Source organism: Heptranchias perlo, chromosome 8 (assembly GCF_035084215.1).
Source record: "Heptranchias perlo isolate sHepPer1 chromosome 8, sHepPer1.hap1, whole genome shotgun sequence".
In the NCBI taxonomy this organism is placed as follows: domain Eukaryota; kingdom Metazoa; phylum Chordata; class Chondrichthyes; order Hexanchiformes; family Hexanchidae; genus Heptranchias; species Heptranchias perlo.
In genome coordinates, this window is record NC_090332.1 from 1,974,954 (window position 1) to 1,994,112 (window position 19,159).

At 48.0% G+C, this 19,159-nt stretch overlaps 1 protein-coding gene across 3 annotated transcripts in view; it reads right to left on the reverse strand.

Moving 5' to 3' along the window:
* Positions 1-1,926: 1,926 nt before the first annotated feature.
* The window catches only part of LOC137324336 (neuronal acetylcholine receptor subunit alpha-2-like), a 40,148-nt gene continuing 22,915 nt past the window's right edge, over positions 1,927-19,159 (reverse strand). For all 3 annotated transcript variants that reach the window (XM_067988501.1, XM_067988499.1, XM_067988500.1), the window contains exons 6-7: positions 10,415-11,438; positions 1,927-2,325 (exon numbers count right to left, since the gene is read on the reverse strand). In XM_067988501.1, coding sequence (XP_067844602.1) covers positions 2,200-2,325; positions 10,415-11,438 — 1,150 coding nt within the window. In that variant the 3' untranslated portion in view covers positions 1,927-2,199. The remainder of the gene's footprint in view (positions 2,326-10,414; positions 11,439-19,159) is intronic.

A 19,159-nucleotide genomic window follows, 5' to 3' on the forward strand; every position in this document is an offset into this window, starting at 1 on the left:
AAAGACTCCCAGGGCAGGTACAGGGTTAGATACAGAGTAAAGCTCCCTCTACACTGTCCCATCAAACACTCCCAGGGCAGGTACAGGGTTAGATACAGAGTAAAGCTCCCTCTACACTGTCCCATCAAACACTCCCAGGGCAGGTACAGCACGGGTTAGATACAGAGTAAAGCTCCCTCCACACTGTCCCATCAAACACTCCCAGGGCAGGTACAGCACGGGTTAGATACAGAGTAAAGCTCCCTCTACACTGTCCCATCAAACACTCCCAGGGCAGGTACAGCACGGGTTAGATACAGAGTAAAGCTCCCTCTACACTGTCCCATCAAACACCCCCAGGGCAGGTACAGCACGGGTTAGATACAGAGTAAAGCTCCCTCTACACTGTCCCATCAAACACTCCCAGGGCAGGTACAGCACGGGTTAGATACAGAGTAAAGCTCCCTCTACACTGTCCCATCAAACACTCCCAGGGCAGGTACAGCACGGGTTAGATACAGAGTAAAGCTCCCTCTACACTGTCCCATCAAACACTCCCAGAGCAGGTACAGCACGGGTTAGATACAGAGTAAAGCTCCCTCTACACTGTCCCATCAAACACTCCCAGGGCAGGTACAGCACGGGTTAGATACAGAGTAAAGCTCCCTCCACACTGTCCCATCAAACACCCCCAGGGCAGGTACAGCACGGGTTAGATACAGAGTAAAGCTCCGTCTACACTGTCCCATCAAACACTCCCAGGGCAGGTACAGCACGGGTTAGATACAGAGTAAAGCTCCCTCTACACTGTCCCATCAAACACTCCCAGGGCAGGTACAGCACAGGTTAGATACAGAGTAAAGCTCCCTCTACACTGTCCCGTCAAACACTCTCAGGGCAGGTACAGCACGGGTTAGATACAGAGTAAAGCTCCCTCTACACTGTCCCATCAAACACTCCCAGGGCAGGTACAGCACGGGTTAGATACAGAGTAAAGCTCCCTCTACACTGTCCCATCAAACACTCCCAGGGCAGGTACAGCACGGGTTAGATACAGAGTAAAGTTCCCTCTACACTGTCCCATCAAACACTCCCAGGGCAGGTACAGCACGGGTTAGATACAGAGTAAAGCTCCCTCTACACTGTCCCATCAAACACTCCCAGGGCAGGTACAGCACGGGTTAGATACAGAGTAAAGCTCCCTCTACACTGTCCCATCAAACACTCCCAGGGCAGGTACAGCACGGGTTAGATACAGAGTAAAGCTCCCTCTACACTGTCCCATCAAACACTCCCAGGGCAGGTACAGCACGGGTTAGATACAGAGTAAAGCACGGGTTCAATGTCAGATAAGGCATGTTTTACACTAGGGTTGCCAACCCTCCAGGATTGTCCTGGAGGCTCCAAGAATTAAAGATTAATCTCCAGGACACTGCCACGAGCAACGTGGGAAAAAAATCATAGGAGCGTTAAAAAAATCACGTGTCTTTCGTTTTCCCTGAACACTTTCATTCATTAATTATAACAATATCGGAGATGGGGAAAAATGGCTCTTTGACTGACGGTCAAGAATCACCCGACCGAGTAACAAAGAGTCTGTTCGATCTCCGATTGGCCATGAGAAGACGGTGTGTCGTGAGATTGGACGTGTCGGGTAACCAATGGTGGGAGCGGGAGGTTCACGTGATGAAATCTCCAGGAATATGTCCAACCAGAGTTGCCGATCGTATTTCAGACACAAACTGATGAGGAATTTGTGAGGAGGAGGGAGGTGAACCTTCGAGAAGCTGCCAGACCCTTTGTTGCTAACACGTGCTCAGAATCATCGGGGGCAGTTTTCCAGAATTCTAAGTGGATAAATCAAAAAAGTATCAAGCCATTTATGGGCAAATTACTGATTAATGAACTAAATATGTTATTTTATGTCTTTCCAACCACATAGCCACATTTTTAAAATGATTATTTATTAAGTTTTTTGATATCCATTTTCATGAAAACATTAATATGAATAATGCATTCAGGCAAAAATAGAATTGGGGCTTAGTGGGTGAGCTGTGTGTTAATCCCTTGTGACCTGCCATTAAACAGCTTACACATTCTGCATTTAGTTGTGTTGTGGGGGGAGTTCCTATGAGCTGCCACCCGCCTCCCCCCTCATCCCAGTTCAACCACTCCCTGCCGACACTCCTCTCCTTCTGCCCACTTTACAGAGGAGAGATTTCAGATCATTCCGGCCAGCCACGGAGGGAGGAAAAGTCCAAACGTTCCAAGCAAGCAGACTATGATGAATATCCAGAGGAAGATCCGGTCAATTACCATGGCGACATACTTCCAGTCTTCTTTTACCTGAAAGAGAAGGAGAGGGAGAGATCAAAAAAGAAAACTGAAGGAGAGAATTTCTTCTTTGTGGAATGAAGCAGTTGCTAAGTTCGGCCTTTAGTTGGAGCATGCCCTGGTCTGGGGGGCGTTTCCTGTCAGCACTGAGAGCAGTTCCTGGGGCCACTTTCCACCTGGCCAGAGAGCAGATACAGATATCCCAAGCCCTCCCCGGTACATCATAGTGGACAATGTGATGTCTACCTGGCAGGTTCCTCAGGAGATGTCCAATGTCCATTCACATTTTCCTTGTTCTATGAAGTGGGGTTTGCAATGTATTGAGTGAGTTACAGTAAAAATTAGGGTGGGGCCTTCCATACGTGAATCTGTGTTAAATTATTCTACTCGATGTTTGAATACAGAATTACTGTACGGTTAGCAAGACGTTAGCGGCTACAGGGCATTCTCAAGGGGGAGGGTGAGCAGGCAGAGGTCGTGGTCCACATTGGGACCAACGACATAGGTAGGAAGGGAGATGAGGTCCTGCATCAAGAATTTAGGGAGCTAGGTAGCAGATTAAAGAGCAGGACCTCAAAGGTTGTAATCTCTGGATTACTCCCAGTGCCACGGGCTAGTGAGTATAGAAATAGGAGGATAGAACAGATGAATGCGTGGCTAAAGAGTTGGTGCAGGAGGGAGGGTTTCAGTTTCCTGGATCACTGGGCCTGCTTCTGGGGAAGGTGGGACTTGTACAAGTCGGACGGGTTGCACCTGAACCAGAGCGGGACAAATATCCTTGCGGGGAGGTTTGCTAGCACTGTTGGGGGGGGTTTAAACTAACTTGGCAGGGGGATGGGATACAGAGTGGAGCTACAATAGGGGGTGATGTGCAGCCAAATATAGAGAAAAAAACAAGTCAGCTTGGAAGACAGGGCAAATATGTGAGGGCAAGGCTGGATGGCATCTATTTTAATGCAAGGAGTCTTGCGAATAAGGTGGATGAACTGAAGGTGTTGATAAACACATGGGAGTATGATATTGTTGCTGTCACAGAGACATGGTTGAGGGAGGGGCAAGACTGGCAGCTCAATATTCCGGGGTACAGAATCTTCAGGCGAGACAGAGGGGGAGGTATAAGAGGAGGGGGGGTCGCAATATTAATTAAAGAATCAATTACTGCCATAAGGAGGGATGATATATTAGCAGGTTCCTCTAATGAGGCCATATGGGTGGAGCTTAAAAACAAAAAGGGGGCAAGCACTTTGATGGGAGTGTACTATAGGCCCCCAAACAGTCAGGGGGAGATAGAGGAACAAATATGTAGGCAAATCTCAGAAAATTGTGCAAATAATAGGGTAATAATAGTGGGGGATTTCAACTTCCCCAATATTAACTGGGATACTCAGAGTGTAAAAGGCTTAGAGGGTACAAAATTCTTAACGTGCATCCAGGAGAGCTTTTTGAGCCAGCATGTAGAAAGTCCTACAAGAGAGGGGGTGGTACTGGACCTAATTCTAGGGAATGTGGCCGGCCAAGTGGAAGAAGTGCTAGTAGGTGAGCACTTTGGTGACAGTGACCATAATTCGGTGAGATTTAAGGTGGTCATGGAAAAGGACAGGGAGGGGCCGGAAATAAAGGTTCTAAATTGGGGGAAGGCCGATTTTAATAGGATAAGGCAGGATCTGGCCAAAATGGACTGGGATCAGCTGCTTGTAGGAAAATCCGCATCGGAGCAATGGGAGTCTTTCAGAAGGGAGATTGAGACCATACAATGGCAACATGTTCCCGTAAAGGTCAAGGGTGGTTCCAAGAACTCCAGGGAACCTTGGATGTCAGGGGATATACGAGAATAGATTAGGAAAAAAAGGAGGGCTTTTGGCCGATACAAAAGGCTAAAGACGGAGGAAGCCCTAGAGGAGTACAAAAAGTGCAGGGGGATACTTAAAAAAGAAATTAGGAGATCAAGGAGGGGCCATGAAATAACACTGGCGAGCAAAATAAAGGAAAATCCTAAGATGTTTTATAAGTATATTAAGGGTAAGAGGATAACTAGGGAAAAAATAGGGCCCATTAGGGACAAAAATGGCAATCTGTGTGTGGAGCCGGCAGATGTAGGAGGGGTTCTAAATGAATTTTTTGCATCTGTTTTCACTATGGAGAAGGACGATGTAGACATAGAAATACGGCAGGGGGACTGTGATATACTCGAACATATTAACATCGAGCGGGAGGAGGTATTGGCGGTTTTAGCAGGCCTAAAAATGGATAAATCCCCAGGCCTGGACGAAATGTATCCCAGGCTACTGTGTGAGGCAAAGGAGGAGATTGCGGGGGCTCTAACACATATATTCAGAACCTCTCTGGCCACAGGGGATGTGCCAGAGGACTGGAGAACCGCTAATGTAGTACCATTATTCAAGAAGGGGAGTAGGGAAAAACCGGGGAACTACAGGCCAGTGAGCCTAACATCAGTGGTAGGAAAATTATTGGAAAAAATTCTGGAGGACAAAATTAGTCTCCACTTGGAGAAGCAAGGATTAATCAGGGATAGTCAACATGGCTTTGTCAAGGGAAGATCATGTCTGACTAATTTGATTGAATTTTTTGAGGGGGTGACTAGGCGTGTGGATGAGGGTAACGCAGTGGATGTGGTATACATGGATTTCAGTAAGGCCTTCGATAAAGTCCCGCACAGGAGACTGGTCAAGAAGGTACGAGCCCATGGAGTCCAGGGTGCCTTGGCACTTTGGATACAAAACTGGCTTAGTGGCAGAAGGCAGAGGGTGATGGTCGAAGGTTGTTTTTGTGACTGGAAGCCTGTGGCCAGTGGGGTACCACAGGGATCTGTGCTGGGGCCCTTGCTGTTTGTGGTCTACATTAACGACTTGGATATGAATGTAAAAGGTATGATCAGTAAGTTCGCTGATGATACAAAAATTGGTAGGGTGGTAAATAGCGAGGAGGATAGCCTCAGTCTGCAGGACGATATAGATGGGTTGGTCAGATGGGCGGAACAGTGGCAAATGGAATTTAACCCGGAAAAGTGCGAGGTGATGCACTTTGGAGGGACTAACAAGGCAAGGGAATACACAATGAATGGGAGGACCCTAGGCAAGACAGAGGGTCGGAGGGATCTTGGTGTGCAAGTTCACAGATCCCTGAAGGCGGCGGAACAGGTAGATAAGGTGGTAAAGAAGGCATATGGGATACTTGCCTTTATTAGCCGAGGCATAGAATATAAGAGCAAGGAGGTTATGATGGAGCTGTATAAAACACTGGTTAGGTCACAGCTGGAGTACTGTGTGCAGTTCTGGTCGCCACACTACAGGAAGGATGTGATCGCTTTGGAGAGGGTGCAGAGGAGATTCACCAGGATGTTACCAGGGCTGGAGCGCTTCAGCTATGAAGAGAGACTGGGAAGATTGGGTTTGTTTTCCTTGGAGCAGAGGAGGCTGAGGGGGGACATGATTGAGGTGTACAAAATTATGAGGGGCACAGATAGGATGGATACTAAGGAGCTTTTTCCCTTCGTTGAGGGTTCTATAACAAGGGGACATAGATTCAAGGTAAAAGGCGGGAGGTTTAGAGGGGATTTGAGAAAGAACTTTTTCACCCAGAGGGTGGTTGGAGTCTGGAACTCACTGTCTGAAAGGGTTGTGGAGGCAGGAACCCTCACAACATTCAAGAAGCATTTGGATGAGCACTTGAAATGCCATAGCATACAAGGCTACGGACCAAATGCTGGAATATGGGATTAGAGTAGACAGGGCTGATGGCCTGCGCGGACACGATGGGCCGAAGGGCCTCTATCCGTGCTGTATAACTCTATGACTCTATGACGTTCGAAACATCTCGTCTATCAGATGGTGGTGGTGAAACATTTGTCAATGCGGTTGTGTTGCAGGAGGCCCCACCTGTCCTCCTGTCCAGCTACCTATCTTATTTTTGAAATATCCAGTACACAGGCCACATTCGGCCTTCTTATAATTGGCTTCAATTGCAAACTTTGACTTTTGTGTGAGGGAGGGAGAATCAATCACGTTTGTGGCCCTTAAGGGTTATCATCTCTTGAGGTGCAGGAAGAGGCCATGTTAATATAGTTGGCAGGGTTTATTTACAGGGTCCTGATGGCACAGTGTTAGCACAGTCTCCTCCAAGAACATAAATGAAAGGAAGAAGGAAAGTTAATTTAGCCCATCAATTCCGCTTCTCCCACAGCCCATGTCCACTCTCCCCTATCATAGACTCTACCCACCCATTTAATCTCCTCCCACAGCCCATGTACACTCTCCCCTATCATAGACTCTACCCACCCATTTAATCTCCTCCCACAGCCCATGTACACTCTCCCCTATCATGGACTCAACCCACCCATTTAATCTCCTCCCACAGCCCATGTACACTCTCCCCTATCATGGACTCTACCCACCCATTTAATCTCCCCCCACAACCCATGTGCACTCTCCCCTATCATCGACCTAAAAGAACTTTCCGTCCAACTTGCAGCTGGTTATGTCGGCGGAGTGGGGGCACCTCCGCGGAAATTTCTGCCCATGTCAACATTTAAGAATAGATTCGATAGATGTTTGAAGGAAAGGAATAAAGGGATATGTGATAAGGGCTGGCACGTGGGATTAGGACCTCGAGTCTGCTCCGCTATTCAATGAGATAATGGTTGATCTGTACCTCAACTCCATTTACTTGCTTTTGCTCCATATCCCTTAATACCCTTACCTAATAATGATCTACAGATCTCAGTTTCAAAAACTCCAATTGACCCCCAGCATCAAAGTGTTTCCTGATTTCATTCCTGAATGGCTTGGGACTGATTTTAAGGTTATGCCCCCTTGTTCTGGATTCACCCACCAGAGGAAATAGGTTCTCTCTATCGACCCTATCAAGTCCCTTTATCATTTTAAACACTTTGATTAGATCACCCCTCAATCGTCCAAAGGGAAACCAAACCTAGTCAACTGTCCATGTGGGGGGTAAACACCAACACGGACTGTTTGGGTTGAATGACTTGTTTCCATATTGTGATTTCTGTGTGGTCCTGCGTAATTCCAATTAAATCCACAGCCCACTGCCGGTCACCACCAGCACCACCACCTCTGAGTGTCCCCCCTCCCGATTGACCTCCCCCCGCTTTCCCGAGAGCGGTGAACTGCCTCTGGGCTTTGGGGCCGTGATTGGCTCCCAGTATTAAACGAGGCTGTGGACCAATATCCCGTGTTCCTACCGCCAGCCTCATTAGGCGTGTGCAGCGTACTCTGCCCCCATTCGGGCACAATTCAATATCGAGGCACTGGTCCTTCTCCCTGACGGGCTCCATCAGCACAGTGTCAATTAAGAGTAACACAGGAAAAAATAGCTGTTTGAAATCTGTTTCCAGAACCTGTCTTTATAAATGTCCAGTTGTGTTGATTCCACCAGTAATTTCAGTTATCAGTCAGCGTGACATCATCGCAGAGTAAATAGCTGTCATTAATATTCTGCCCAAACTAACCAATGGCCTGGATTCTATCAGGTGATTGGAAAAGATCCAATTATCGGCTTTGTAACTTAACAATGTACAAAGCAGTGAGCAATTATCAGTCAATGGGTGAAGCTGGTTGGTTAACTGATGCCATTAACAACTCTGACCTTGAACTGAGCTCATATCTTCATTCTCCACCAGCTGTAGATTTTTTACAAGATGCGTTATAGTTTCAATAAAACCAGGGACTATATGAGCAAGAATTCAAATCAGAGACTGACGGGCAGGACTTGGGATGTGAATAGTTGAGGTTAATAGTGTCAGACAAGGACAAATGAAAAGTATTGTCACCACTGGACATCTGAAATGAAACCAGGAAGTGCTGGAAGAGAGGTTCTGAGAAAGACTCAACGCCTGACATTGAGCTGCCTGGTTCCAGACTCGCCTCATATTTCCAGCAGTTTTATTGTCCAGTTTAGACGAGGTCAGTGGTTTGCAGTGTGGTTTGATTTGGGGTTGGGTGGTGGACGTAATTTCTGTGTATTATCCCCCGACAAAGACAAAATGAATGAAAACAGGGGAGTGAGCCGTTGATTTACGACTGGTCCCAGAACCATGCACGGCCCCAGGGTACAGATCCATCCCCCAGAACTGAGCATAGTTTCAGTGATAGAACCAAGCTCAGCCCCTCCCAGAACTGTGTGACATGTTGGGTTTCAAATCCAACTACACCCTAATTGTAAATGTAAACTGTGTCAGCCGTGGCTCAGTGGGCAGCCTGTGAGTCAGAAGGTTTTTTTTTAGGTTACAGCACGGGAAGAGGCCAGTCAGTCCATCGAGTCCGTGCCGGCTCTATGCGAGGGCAATTCAGCTAGTCCCACTCCCCCGCCTTATCTCCGTAGCCCTGCAATTTTTTTTCCTTTCAAGTACTTATCCAGTTCCCTTTTGAAGGCCATGATTGAATCTGCCTCCACCACCCCCTCGGGCAGTGCATTCCAGATCCTAACCACTCGCTGTGTAAAAACGATTTTCCTCATGTCCCCTTTGGCTCTTTTGCCAATCACCTTAAATCGATGTCCTCTGGTTCTTGACCCTTCCACCAATGGGAAGAGTTTATCTCTATCTACTCTGTCTAGACCCTTCATGATTTTGAATACCTCTATCAAATCTCCTCTCAACCTTCTTTGTTCCAAGGAGAACAACCCCAGCTTCTCCAGTCTATCCACGTAATTAAAGTCCCTCATCCCTGGGACCATTCCATTAAATCTCTTCTGCACCCTCTCTAAGGCCTTCACATCTTCCTAAAGTGCGGTGCCCAGAACTGGACACAATGCTCCAGTTGTGGCCGAACCAGTGTTTTATAAAGGTTCATCATGACTTCCTTGCTTTTGTACTCGATGCCTCTATTTATAAAGCCCAGGATCCTGTATGCTTTATTAACCACTTTCTCAACCTGCCCTGCCACCTTCAGTGATTTGTGCACATATACCCCCAGATCTCTCTGTTCCTGTACCCCTTTTAGAATTCTGCCCTTTAGTTTATATTGCCTCTCCTCATTCTTCCTACCAAAATGTATCACCTCGCATTTTTCTGCATTAAATTTTCATCTGCCATGTGTCCGTCCATGCCACCAGCCTGTCTACATCCTCCTGAAGTCCATCACTATCGTTCTCACTGTTCACTACACTTCCAAGTTTTGTATCATGTGCAAATTTGGAAATTGTGCCCTGTACACCCAAGTCCAAGTCATTAATATATATCAAGAAAGGCAATGGTCTCAGCACCGACCCCCTGGGGAACACCACTGTACACCTCCCTCCAGTCTGAAAGACAACCGTTCACCACTACTCTCTGTTTCCTGTTACTTAGCCAATTCTGTATCCATGCTGCCACCACCCCTTTTATTCCATGGGTTTCAATCTTGATAACAAGCCTATTATGTGGCACTTAATCAAACGCCTTTTGAAAGTCCATATACACAACATCAACCACATTGCCCTCATCGACCCTCTCTGTTACCTCATCAAAAAACTCTATCAAATTAGCTAAACACGATTTGCCTTTAACAAATCTGTGCTGGCTTTCCCTAATCAATCCACACTTGAATGGCGGAGCAGGCCCGAAGGGCCGAATGGCCTACTCTTGCTCCTATTTTCTATGTTTCTATGTTTCTTGTCCAAATGACTGTTAATTCTGTCCTGGATTATCGTTTCTAAAAGTTTCCCCACCACTGAGGTTAAACTGACTGGCCTGTAGTTGCTGGGTTTATCCTTACACCCTTTTTTGAACAAGGGTGTAACATTTGTAATTCTCCAGTCCTCTGGCACCACCCCCGTATCTAAGGATGTTTGGAAGATTATGGCCAGCACCTCTGCAATTTCCACCCTTACTTCCCTCAGCTACCTAGGATGCATCCCATCCGGACTGGGAGACTTATCTAAGTACAGCCAGCCTTTCCAGTACCTCCCCCTCCCACTCACCCTCTCCCTGTCCCTCCCCCTCTCCCTGTCCCTCCCCCTCTCCCTCTCCCTCCCCCGCCCTCCTCCTACTCCCCCTCTCCCTCCCCCTAATGCCCCTCCCCCTCTCCCTCCCTATCCCCCTCCCCCGGTGAATGGGGACCAGCCTCCCCCACCCCATACTCACTGAAAAGTCTGCATCCTCCGCCCGGAGGTGATTTGCGATGTAATGCACCCCCTCCAGGGCCCGGATGATACTGGGAGAGAGCAGGAAGTTGGAATTTGCCTCAGGACCGTCATTGCCACTGTTTCTCTGGCCGTGATTGGCTCTCCCTCCCGTGTACTGGCGATGGCACTGGTGGCCATGACTGTGCGGGCCTGTCAGTCTCGCGCGGCACAGCTGCAGGCCCAGCGGGGGCTCGTCGGGCTCAGTCTGCGGGCAGCACTTGGAGGAGCCGAGCTTCATCTCCAGCAGGCTGAAGTGATTGGAGAAAGTTTCCACCTTGGGCACCGGTCTCTTCATAAACAGCCAGCGGGGAATGAAATCCAGGAAGACCTTCCTCACCCACCTGGGCATCTTGTGAGTGTTGGGCGAGCGATGGTGGACATTGAGGACAAAGACGGTGATGACAATGGAGAGCGTGACAAAGATCATGGTGAACAGCAAGTACTCGCCGATCAGGGGGATGACGAGGGAGGTCGAAGGGATGATCTCCGTAATAAGCAGCAGGAAGACAGTGAGGGACAGCAATACCGATATACAAAGAGTGATCTTCTCACCACAGCCAGACGGTAGATAGAAGACCAACACGGTTAAACAGGAGATAAGCAAACAGGGGATGATAAGGTTAATGGTGTAGAAGAGCGGGAGCCTCCTGATAATGAAGGAGTACGTGATATCAACATACACCTCATAGCAGCAGTCATACTTCTTGCTGTTGTAAACACCCACGGCATTGACGATTGCCCACTCGCCACTCTCCCAGTAGTCCTTCAGGTCCACATTCCTGTCCATGCTCCTCAGGTCGATCTTCGACTTGTCATGGGTCCAGGAGCCGAATTTCATCTTGCAGTTCTGCTGGTCGAAGGGGAAGAAGGTGACGTCAATGCTGCAGGAGCTCTTGTAGATGGCCGGAGGGACCCACTGGACCCGGCCCACGGAGAAGAGATGAGCTTTTGTCATGTGCGTCACAGCAAACTCCCCGTCTGCACTGGGACAAGGAAACACAACAGGTTTATAGAGTCACGTAGAGCCAGGAGTGAGGTACAGGCTGGGATCTAATCCAGGGGTTCATATATAAATAACAGATACCCGAGAGTGAGTTACAGGCTGGAATCTAATCGAGGGGTTCGGGTGGTTTATAGAGAGAATAATGGATACCTGGGAGTGAGTTACAGGCTGGAATCTAATCGAGGGGTTCAGATGGCTTATAGAGAGAATAATGGATACCTGGGAGTGAGTTACAGGCTGGAATCTAATCGAGGGGTTCGGGGGTGAGTTACAGACTGGAATCTAACCCATGATGTAACTGACCTGTGCTACATTGTTAAAACCGCCATCTTTTAGATGAGACATTAATCCAAGGCTCCATTGCCTGGGTTGGTGGAAGTGAATGAGTCTGGAGCAATGTATGACTAATATTCCTCCCTCAACTAATGGCACCAAAACCAGATTAGCCACTCGCTCATTTCATTGCTGCTTGTTGGATTCTGTTGTGTGCAAAATGGCTGCCATGTTTTCTGACTTAGCCATGATGTGGAGATGCCGGTGATGGACTGGGGTTGACAATTGTAAACAATTTTACAACACCAAGTTATAGTCCAGCAATTTTATTTTAAATTCACAAGCTTTCGGAGATTTTCTCCTTCCTCAGGCAAATGTTTCAAGATCTCCTTGAAGCCTACGCATTTATACATATTGAACAATACATGGTGTTTACAGACTGCCCCTGCAACTGCCCGTTGCCAAGGCAATCACCGTGTTCAGACAGAGAGGTGTTACCTGCAGAACCTCCGAATACACATTCAACAAAAAAACAAACAGGGAAAAAAAACAGAGAAAAAAAAACACAGAGAGAGGCAGAAACATCCGGAAGGCAGAGAGAGCCAGCAAATGACCCATTATATTAAAAACAGATAACATTTGTTCGCTGGTGGGGTAACGTGTAGCGTGACATGAACCCAAGATCCCGGTTGAGGCCGTCCTCATGGGTGCGGAACTTGGCTATCAATTTCTGCTCGACGATTTTGCGTTGTCGTGTGTCTCGAAGGCCGCCTTGGAGTACGCTTACCCGAAGGTCGGTGGATGAATGTCCATGACTGCTGAAGTGTTCCCCGACTGGGAGGGAACCCTCCTGTTTGGCGATTGTTGCGCGGTGTCCGTTCATCCGTTGTCGCAGCGTCTGCATGGTCTCGCCAATGTACCATGCTCTGGGGCATCCTTTCCTGCAACGTATGAGGTAGACAACGTTGGCTGAGTCACAGGAGTATGAACCATGCACCTGGTGGGTGGTGTCATCTCGTGTGATGGTGGTATCTGTGTCGATGATCTGGCATGTCTTGCAGAGGTTACCGTGGCAGGGTTGTGTGGCGTCGTGGACGCTGTTCTCTTGAAAGCTAGGTAGTTTGCTGCGAACGATGGTCTGTTTGAGGTTGGGTGGCTGTTTAAAGGCGAGTAGTGGAGGTGTGGGGATGGCCATAGCGAGGTGTTTGTCCTCATTGATGACATGTTGAAGGCTGCGGAGAACATGGCGTAGTTTCTCCGCTCCGGGGAAGTACTGGACGACAAAGGGTACTCTGTTGGTTGCGTCCCGTGTTAGTCTCCTGAGGAGGTCTATGCGATTTTTTGCTGTGGCCCGTCGGAACTGTCGATCGATGAGTCGAGCGTCATATCCCGTTCTTACTAGGGCGTCTTTCAGCGTCTGTAGGTGTCCATCGCGTTCCTCCTCGTCTGAGCAGACCCTGTGTATTCGCAGGGCCTGTCCATAGGGGATGGCCTCTTTGACGTGGTTAGGGTGGAAGCTGGAAAAGTGGAGCATCGTGAGGTTGTCCGTGGGCTTGCGGTAGAGTGAGGTGCTGAGGTGCCCGTCTTTGATGGAGATTCGTGTGTCCAAGAAAGAAACTGATTCTGAGGAGTAGTCCATGGTGAGCTTGATGGTGGGATGGAACTTGTTGATGTTATCGTGTAGTCTCTTTAGTGATTCCTTGCCGTGGGTCCATAGAAAGAAAATGTCGTCGATGTATCTGGTGTATAGTGTTGGTTGGAGGTCTTGTGCAGTGAAGAAGTCCTGCTCGAACTTGTGCATGAAAATGTTGGCGTATTGGGGTGCGAATTTGGTCCCCATGGCTGTTCCATGTGTTTGGGTAAAGAACTGGTTATCGAAGGTGAAGACATTGTGATCCAGGATGAAGCGGATGAGTTGTAGGATGGCTTCCGGAGATTGGCTGTTGTTGGTGTTGAGTATTGATGCTGTCGCAGCGATGCCGTCATCGTGGGGGATACTGGACGTCTGGCACTATACACCAGTATCCCCCACGATGACGGCATCGCTGCGACAGCATCGATACTCAACACCAACAACAGCCAATCTCCGGAAGCCATCCTACAACTCATCCGCTTCATCCTGGATCACAATGTCTTCACCTTCGATAACCAGTTCTTTACCCAAACACATGGAACAGCCATGGGGACCAAATTCGCACCCCAATACGCCAACATTTTCATGCACAAGTTCGAGCAGGACTTCTTCACTGCACAAGACCTCCAACCAACACTATACACCAGATACATCGACGACATTTTCTTTCTATGGACTCACGGCAAGGAATCACTAAAGAGACTACACGATAACATCAACAAGTTCCATCCCACCATCAAGCTCACCATGGACTACTCCTCAGAATCAGTTTCTTTCTTGGACACACGAATCTCCATCAAAGACGGGCACCTCAGCACCTCACTCTACCGCAAGCCCACGGACAACCTCACGATGCTCCACTTTTCCAGCTTCCACCCTAACCACGTCAAAGAGGCCATCCCCTATGGACAGGCCCTGCGAATACACAGGGTCTGCTCAGACGAGGAGGAACGCGATGGACACCTACAGACGCTGAAAGACGCCCTAGTAAGAACGGGATATGACGCTCGACTCATCGATCGACAGTTCCGACGGGCCACAGCAAAAAATCGCATAGACCTCCTCAGGAGACTAACACGGGACGCAACCAACAGAGTACCCTTTGTCGTCCAGTACTTCCCCGGAGCGGAGAAACTACGCCATGTTCTCCGCAGCCTTCAACATGTCATCAATGAGGACAAACACCTCGCTATGGCCATCCCCACACCTCCACTACTCGCCTTTAAACAGCCACCCAACCTCAAACAGACCATCGTTCGCAGCAAACTACCTAGCTTTCAAGAGAACAGCGTCCACGACGCCACACAACCCTGCCACGGTAACCTCTGCAAGACATGCCAGATCATCGACACAGATACCACCATCACACGAGATGACACCACCCACCAGGTGCATGGTTCATACTCCTGTGACTCAGCCAACGTTGTCTACCTCATACGTTGCAGGAAAGGATGCCCCAGAGCATGGTACATTGGCGAGACCATGCAGACGCTGCGACAACGGATGAACGGACACCGCGCAACAATCGCCAAACAGGAGGGTTCCCTCCCAGTCGGGGAACACTTCAGCAGTCATGGACATTCATCCACCGACCTTCGGGTAAGCGTACTCCAAGGCGGCCTTCGAGACACACGACAACGCAAAATCGTCGAGCAGAAATTGATAGCCAAGTTCCGCACCCATGAGGACGGCCTCAACCGGGATCTTGGGTTCATGTCACGCTACACGTTACCCCACCAGCGAACAAATGTTATCTGTTTTTAATATAATGGGTCATTTGCTGGCTCTCTCTGCCTTCCGGATGTTTCTGCCTCTCTCTGTGTTTTTTTTTCTCTGTTTTTTTTCCCTGTTTGTTTTTTTGTTGAATGTGTATTCGGAGGTTCTGCAGGTAACACCTCTCTGTCTGAACACGGTGATTGCCTTGGCAACGGGCAGTTGCAGGGGCAGTCTGTAAACACCATGTATTGTTCAATATGTATAAATGCGTAGGCTTCAAGGAGATCTTGAAACATTTGCCTGAGGAAGGAGAAAATCTCCGAAAGCTTGTGAATTTAAAATAAAATTGCTGGACTATAACTTGGTGTTGTAAAATTGTTTACAATTCTGACTTAGCAACAGTGGAACATTGAGAACAGGAGAAGGCCATTCAGCCCCTTGAGCCTGTTCTGCCATTCAATTAGATCATGGCTGATCTGTACTTTAAGTCCATTTACCTTTCCTCCACATCCCTTACCCAACAAAAATCTACCCAAAACTGATTGCAGTACTCCAATGGGGTCTGATCAAGGCTGAACTTTAAAAGTAATTCATTGGATATCAATTTCTATGAGATGTCATGAGGATTGTGATGGAGTTCTTGAGAGGGAGAGACTGGTACACTGGAGATATATACAGAGAGAGAGAGGGAGGCTGGTACACTGGAGATATATACAGAGAGAGAGAGAGACTGGTACACTGGAGATATATACAGAGAGAGAGAGAGAGACTGGTACACTGGAGATATATACAGAGAGAGAGAGAGGGAGGCTGGTACACTGGAGATATATACAGAGAGAGAGAGAGACTGGTACACTGGAGATATATACAGAGAGAGAGAGAGAGACTGGTACACTGCAGATATATACAGAGAGAGAGAGAGGGAGAGACTGGTACACTGGAGATATATACAGAGAGAGAGAGAGACTGGTACACTGGAGATATATACAGAGAGGGAGAGACTGGTACACTGGAGATATATACAGAGAGAGAGAGGGAGAGACTGGTACACTGGAGATATATACAGAGACAGAGAGAGAGAGACTGCTACACTGGAGATATATACAGAGAGAGAGAGAGAGAGACTGGTACACTGGAGATATATACAGAGAGAGAGAGAGAGACTGGTACACTGGAGATATATACAGAGAGAGAGAGGGAGGCTGGTACACTGGAGATATATACAGAGAGAGAGAGAGACTGGTACACTGGAGATATATACAGAGAGAGAGAGAGAGAGACTGGTACACTGGAGATATATACAGAGAGAGAGAGAGGGAGAGACTGGTACACTGGAGATATATACAGAGAGAGAGAGGGAGGCTGGTGCACTGGAGATATATACAGAGAGAGAGAGAGACTGGTACACTGGAGATATATACAGAGAGAGAGAGAGAGAGACTGGTACACTGGAGATATATACAGAGAGAGAGAGAGGGAGAGACTGGTACACTGGAGATATATACAGAGAGAGAGAGGGAGAGACTGGCACACTGGAGATATATACAGAGAGAGAGAGAGAGAGACTGGTACACTGGAGATATATACAGAGAGAGAGAGAGAGAGAGACTGGTACACTGGAGATATATACAGAGAGAGAGAGGGAGGCTGGTACACTGGAGATATATACAGAGAGAGAGAGAGACTGGTACACTGGAGATATATACAGAGAGAGAGAGAGAGAGAGACTGGTACACTGGAGATATATACAGAGAGAGAGAGGGAGAGACTGGTACACTGGAGATATATACAGAGAGAGAGAGGGAGAGACTGGTACACTGGAGATATATACAGAGAGAGAGAGGGAGAGACTGGTACACTGGAGATATATACAGAGAGAGAGGGAGAGAGACTGGTACACTGGAGATATATACAGAGAGAGAGAGAGAGAGAGACTGGTACACTGGAGATATATACAGAGAGAGAGGGAGAGAGACTGGTACACTGGAGATATATACAGAGAGAGAGAGAGAGAGACTGGTACACTGGAGATATATACAGAGAGAGAGAGAGAGACTGGTACACTGGAGATATATACAGAGAGAGAGGGAGAGACTGGTACACTGGAGATATATACAGAGAGAGAGAGAGAGGGAGGCTGGTACACTGGAGATATATACAGAGAGAGAGGGAGAGAGAGACTGGTACACTGGAGATATATACAGAGAGAGAGGGAGAGACTGGTACACTGGAGATATATACAGAGAGAGAGGGAGAGAGACTGGTACACTGGAGATATATACAGAGAGAGAGAGAGGGAGGCTGGTACACTGGAGATATATACAGAGAGAGAGAGAGAGAGACTGGTACACTGGAGATATATACAGAGAGAGAGGGAGAGACTGGTACACTGGAGATATATACAGAGAGAGAGAGAGAGGGAGGCTGGTACACTGGAGATATATACAGAGAGAGAGAGAGAGAGACTGGTACACTGGAGATATATACAGAGAGAGAGGGAGGCTGGTACACTGGAGATATATACAGAGAGAGAGAGAGGGAGACTGGTACACTGGAGATATATACAGAGAGAGAGGGAGAGACTGGTACACTGGAGATATATACAGAGAGAGAGGGAGAGAATGGTACACTGGAGATATATACAGAGAGAGAGGGAGAGAGACTGGTACACTGGAGATATATACAGAGAGAGAGGGAGAGAGACTGGTACACTGGAGATATATACAGAGAGAGAGGGAGAGAGAGACTGGTACACTGGAGATATATACAGAGAGAGAGGGAGAGACTGGTACACTGGAGATATATACAGAGAGAGAGAGAGAGACTGGTACACTGGAGATATATACAGAGAGAGAGGGAGGCTGGTACACTGGAGATATATACAGAGAGAGAGAGAGAGGCTGGTACACTGGAGATATATACAGAGAGAGAGGGAGGCTGGTACACTGGAGATATATACAGAGAGAGAGAGAGAGAGACTGGTACACTGGAGATATATACAGAGAGAGAGAGAGAGAGAGAGACTGGTACACTGGAGATATATACAGAGAGAGAGGGAGGCTGGTACACTGGAGATATATACAGAGAGAGAGAGAGAGACTGGTACACTGGAGATATATACAGAGAGAGAGAGAGAGAGAGACTGGTACACTGGAGATATACACAGAGAGAGAGAGAGAGAGACTGGTACACTGGAGATATATACAGAGAGAGAGAGGGAGACTCGTACACTGGAGATATATACAGAGAGAGAGAGAGGGAGACTGGTACACTGGAGATATATACAGAGAGAGAGAGAGAGACTGGTACACTGGAGATATATACAGAGAGAGAGAGAGAGACTGGTACACTGGAGATATATACAGAGAGAGAGAGAGGCTGGAGGAGAGAGGGTCGGTTTAGTAGGTACAGCACTCCATACCATTACTGTGTTTTAGAAATGCTCCCACTGGGCACTAACATGTTTGCCTTGATCCCCTTGGATTGCAAATCCCTCTAATATCTGTGTGGATTCTTTGCATTTAATCCTCTAAACATCAGTGCCAAGGTCTCGCCTGCCCCCAGACAGGGATGTGCTCCGACTATTATTGACTCTGGCTGGACTATACCAGGAAACTGAAGACAGGCCGGCTGACTGAAGCTTGGGAATGTAGATGGAGTGCTTCAGTCAGCCGGCTGTTCCACCTTGTGAGGGTGTCTCCAATCAAGTTCTCACTCTCCTCCAATGAGTTTTAACGTAAGGGGGGTAAATTGGTTAACCCCCAAAAATGGGCGCGGGCACGGCATTGCGGGATTAACCCGCGTCCGGTCGACCCGTCGCAGGTAGCACGAGACATTTGTGTTACCAGGGAACGTACCCCCCGGGGATGGGAAAAACCAGGCCTGACACGAGGATTCCACGACATTCGCACTTTCCACCAGCAGGGGGAGTCCGAATCTCTCTTAAAGGCAAGCTGTCTCTCTTAAAGGCAGGCTGTCTCTCTTAAAGGCAGGCTGTCTCTCTTAAAGGCAGGCTGTACCTGCCATTTGCTAAATATAAGATGGAGTCTGAACAAAGATCAGACATCGCACACGTAAAA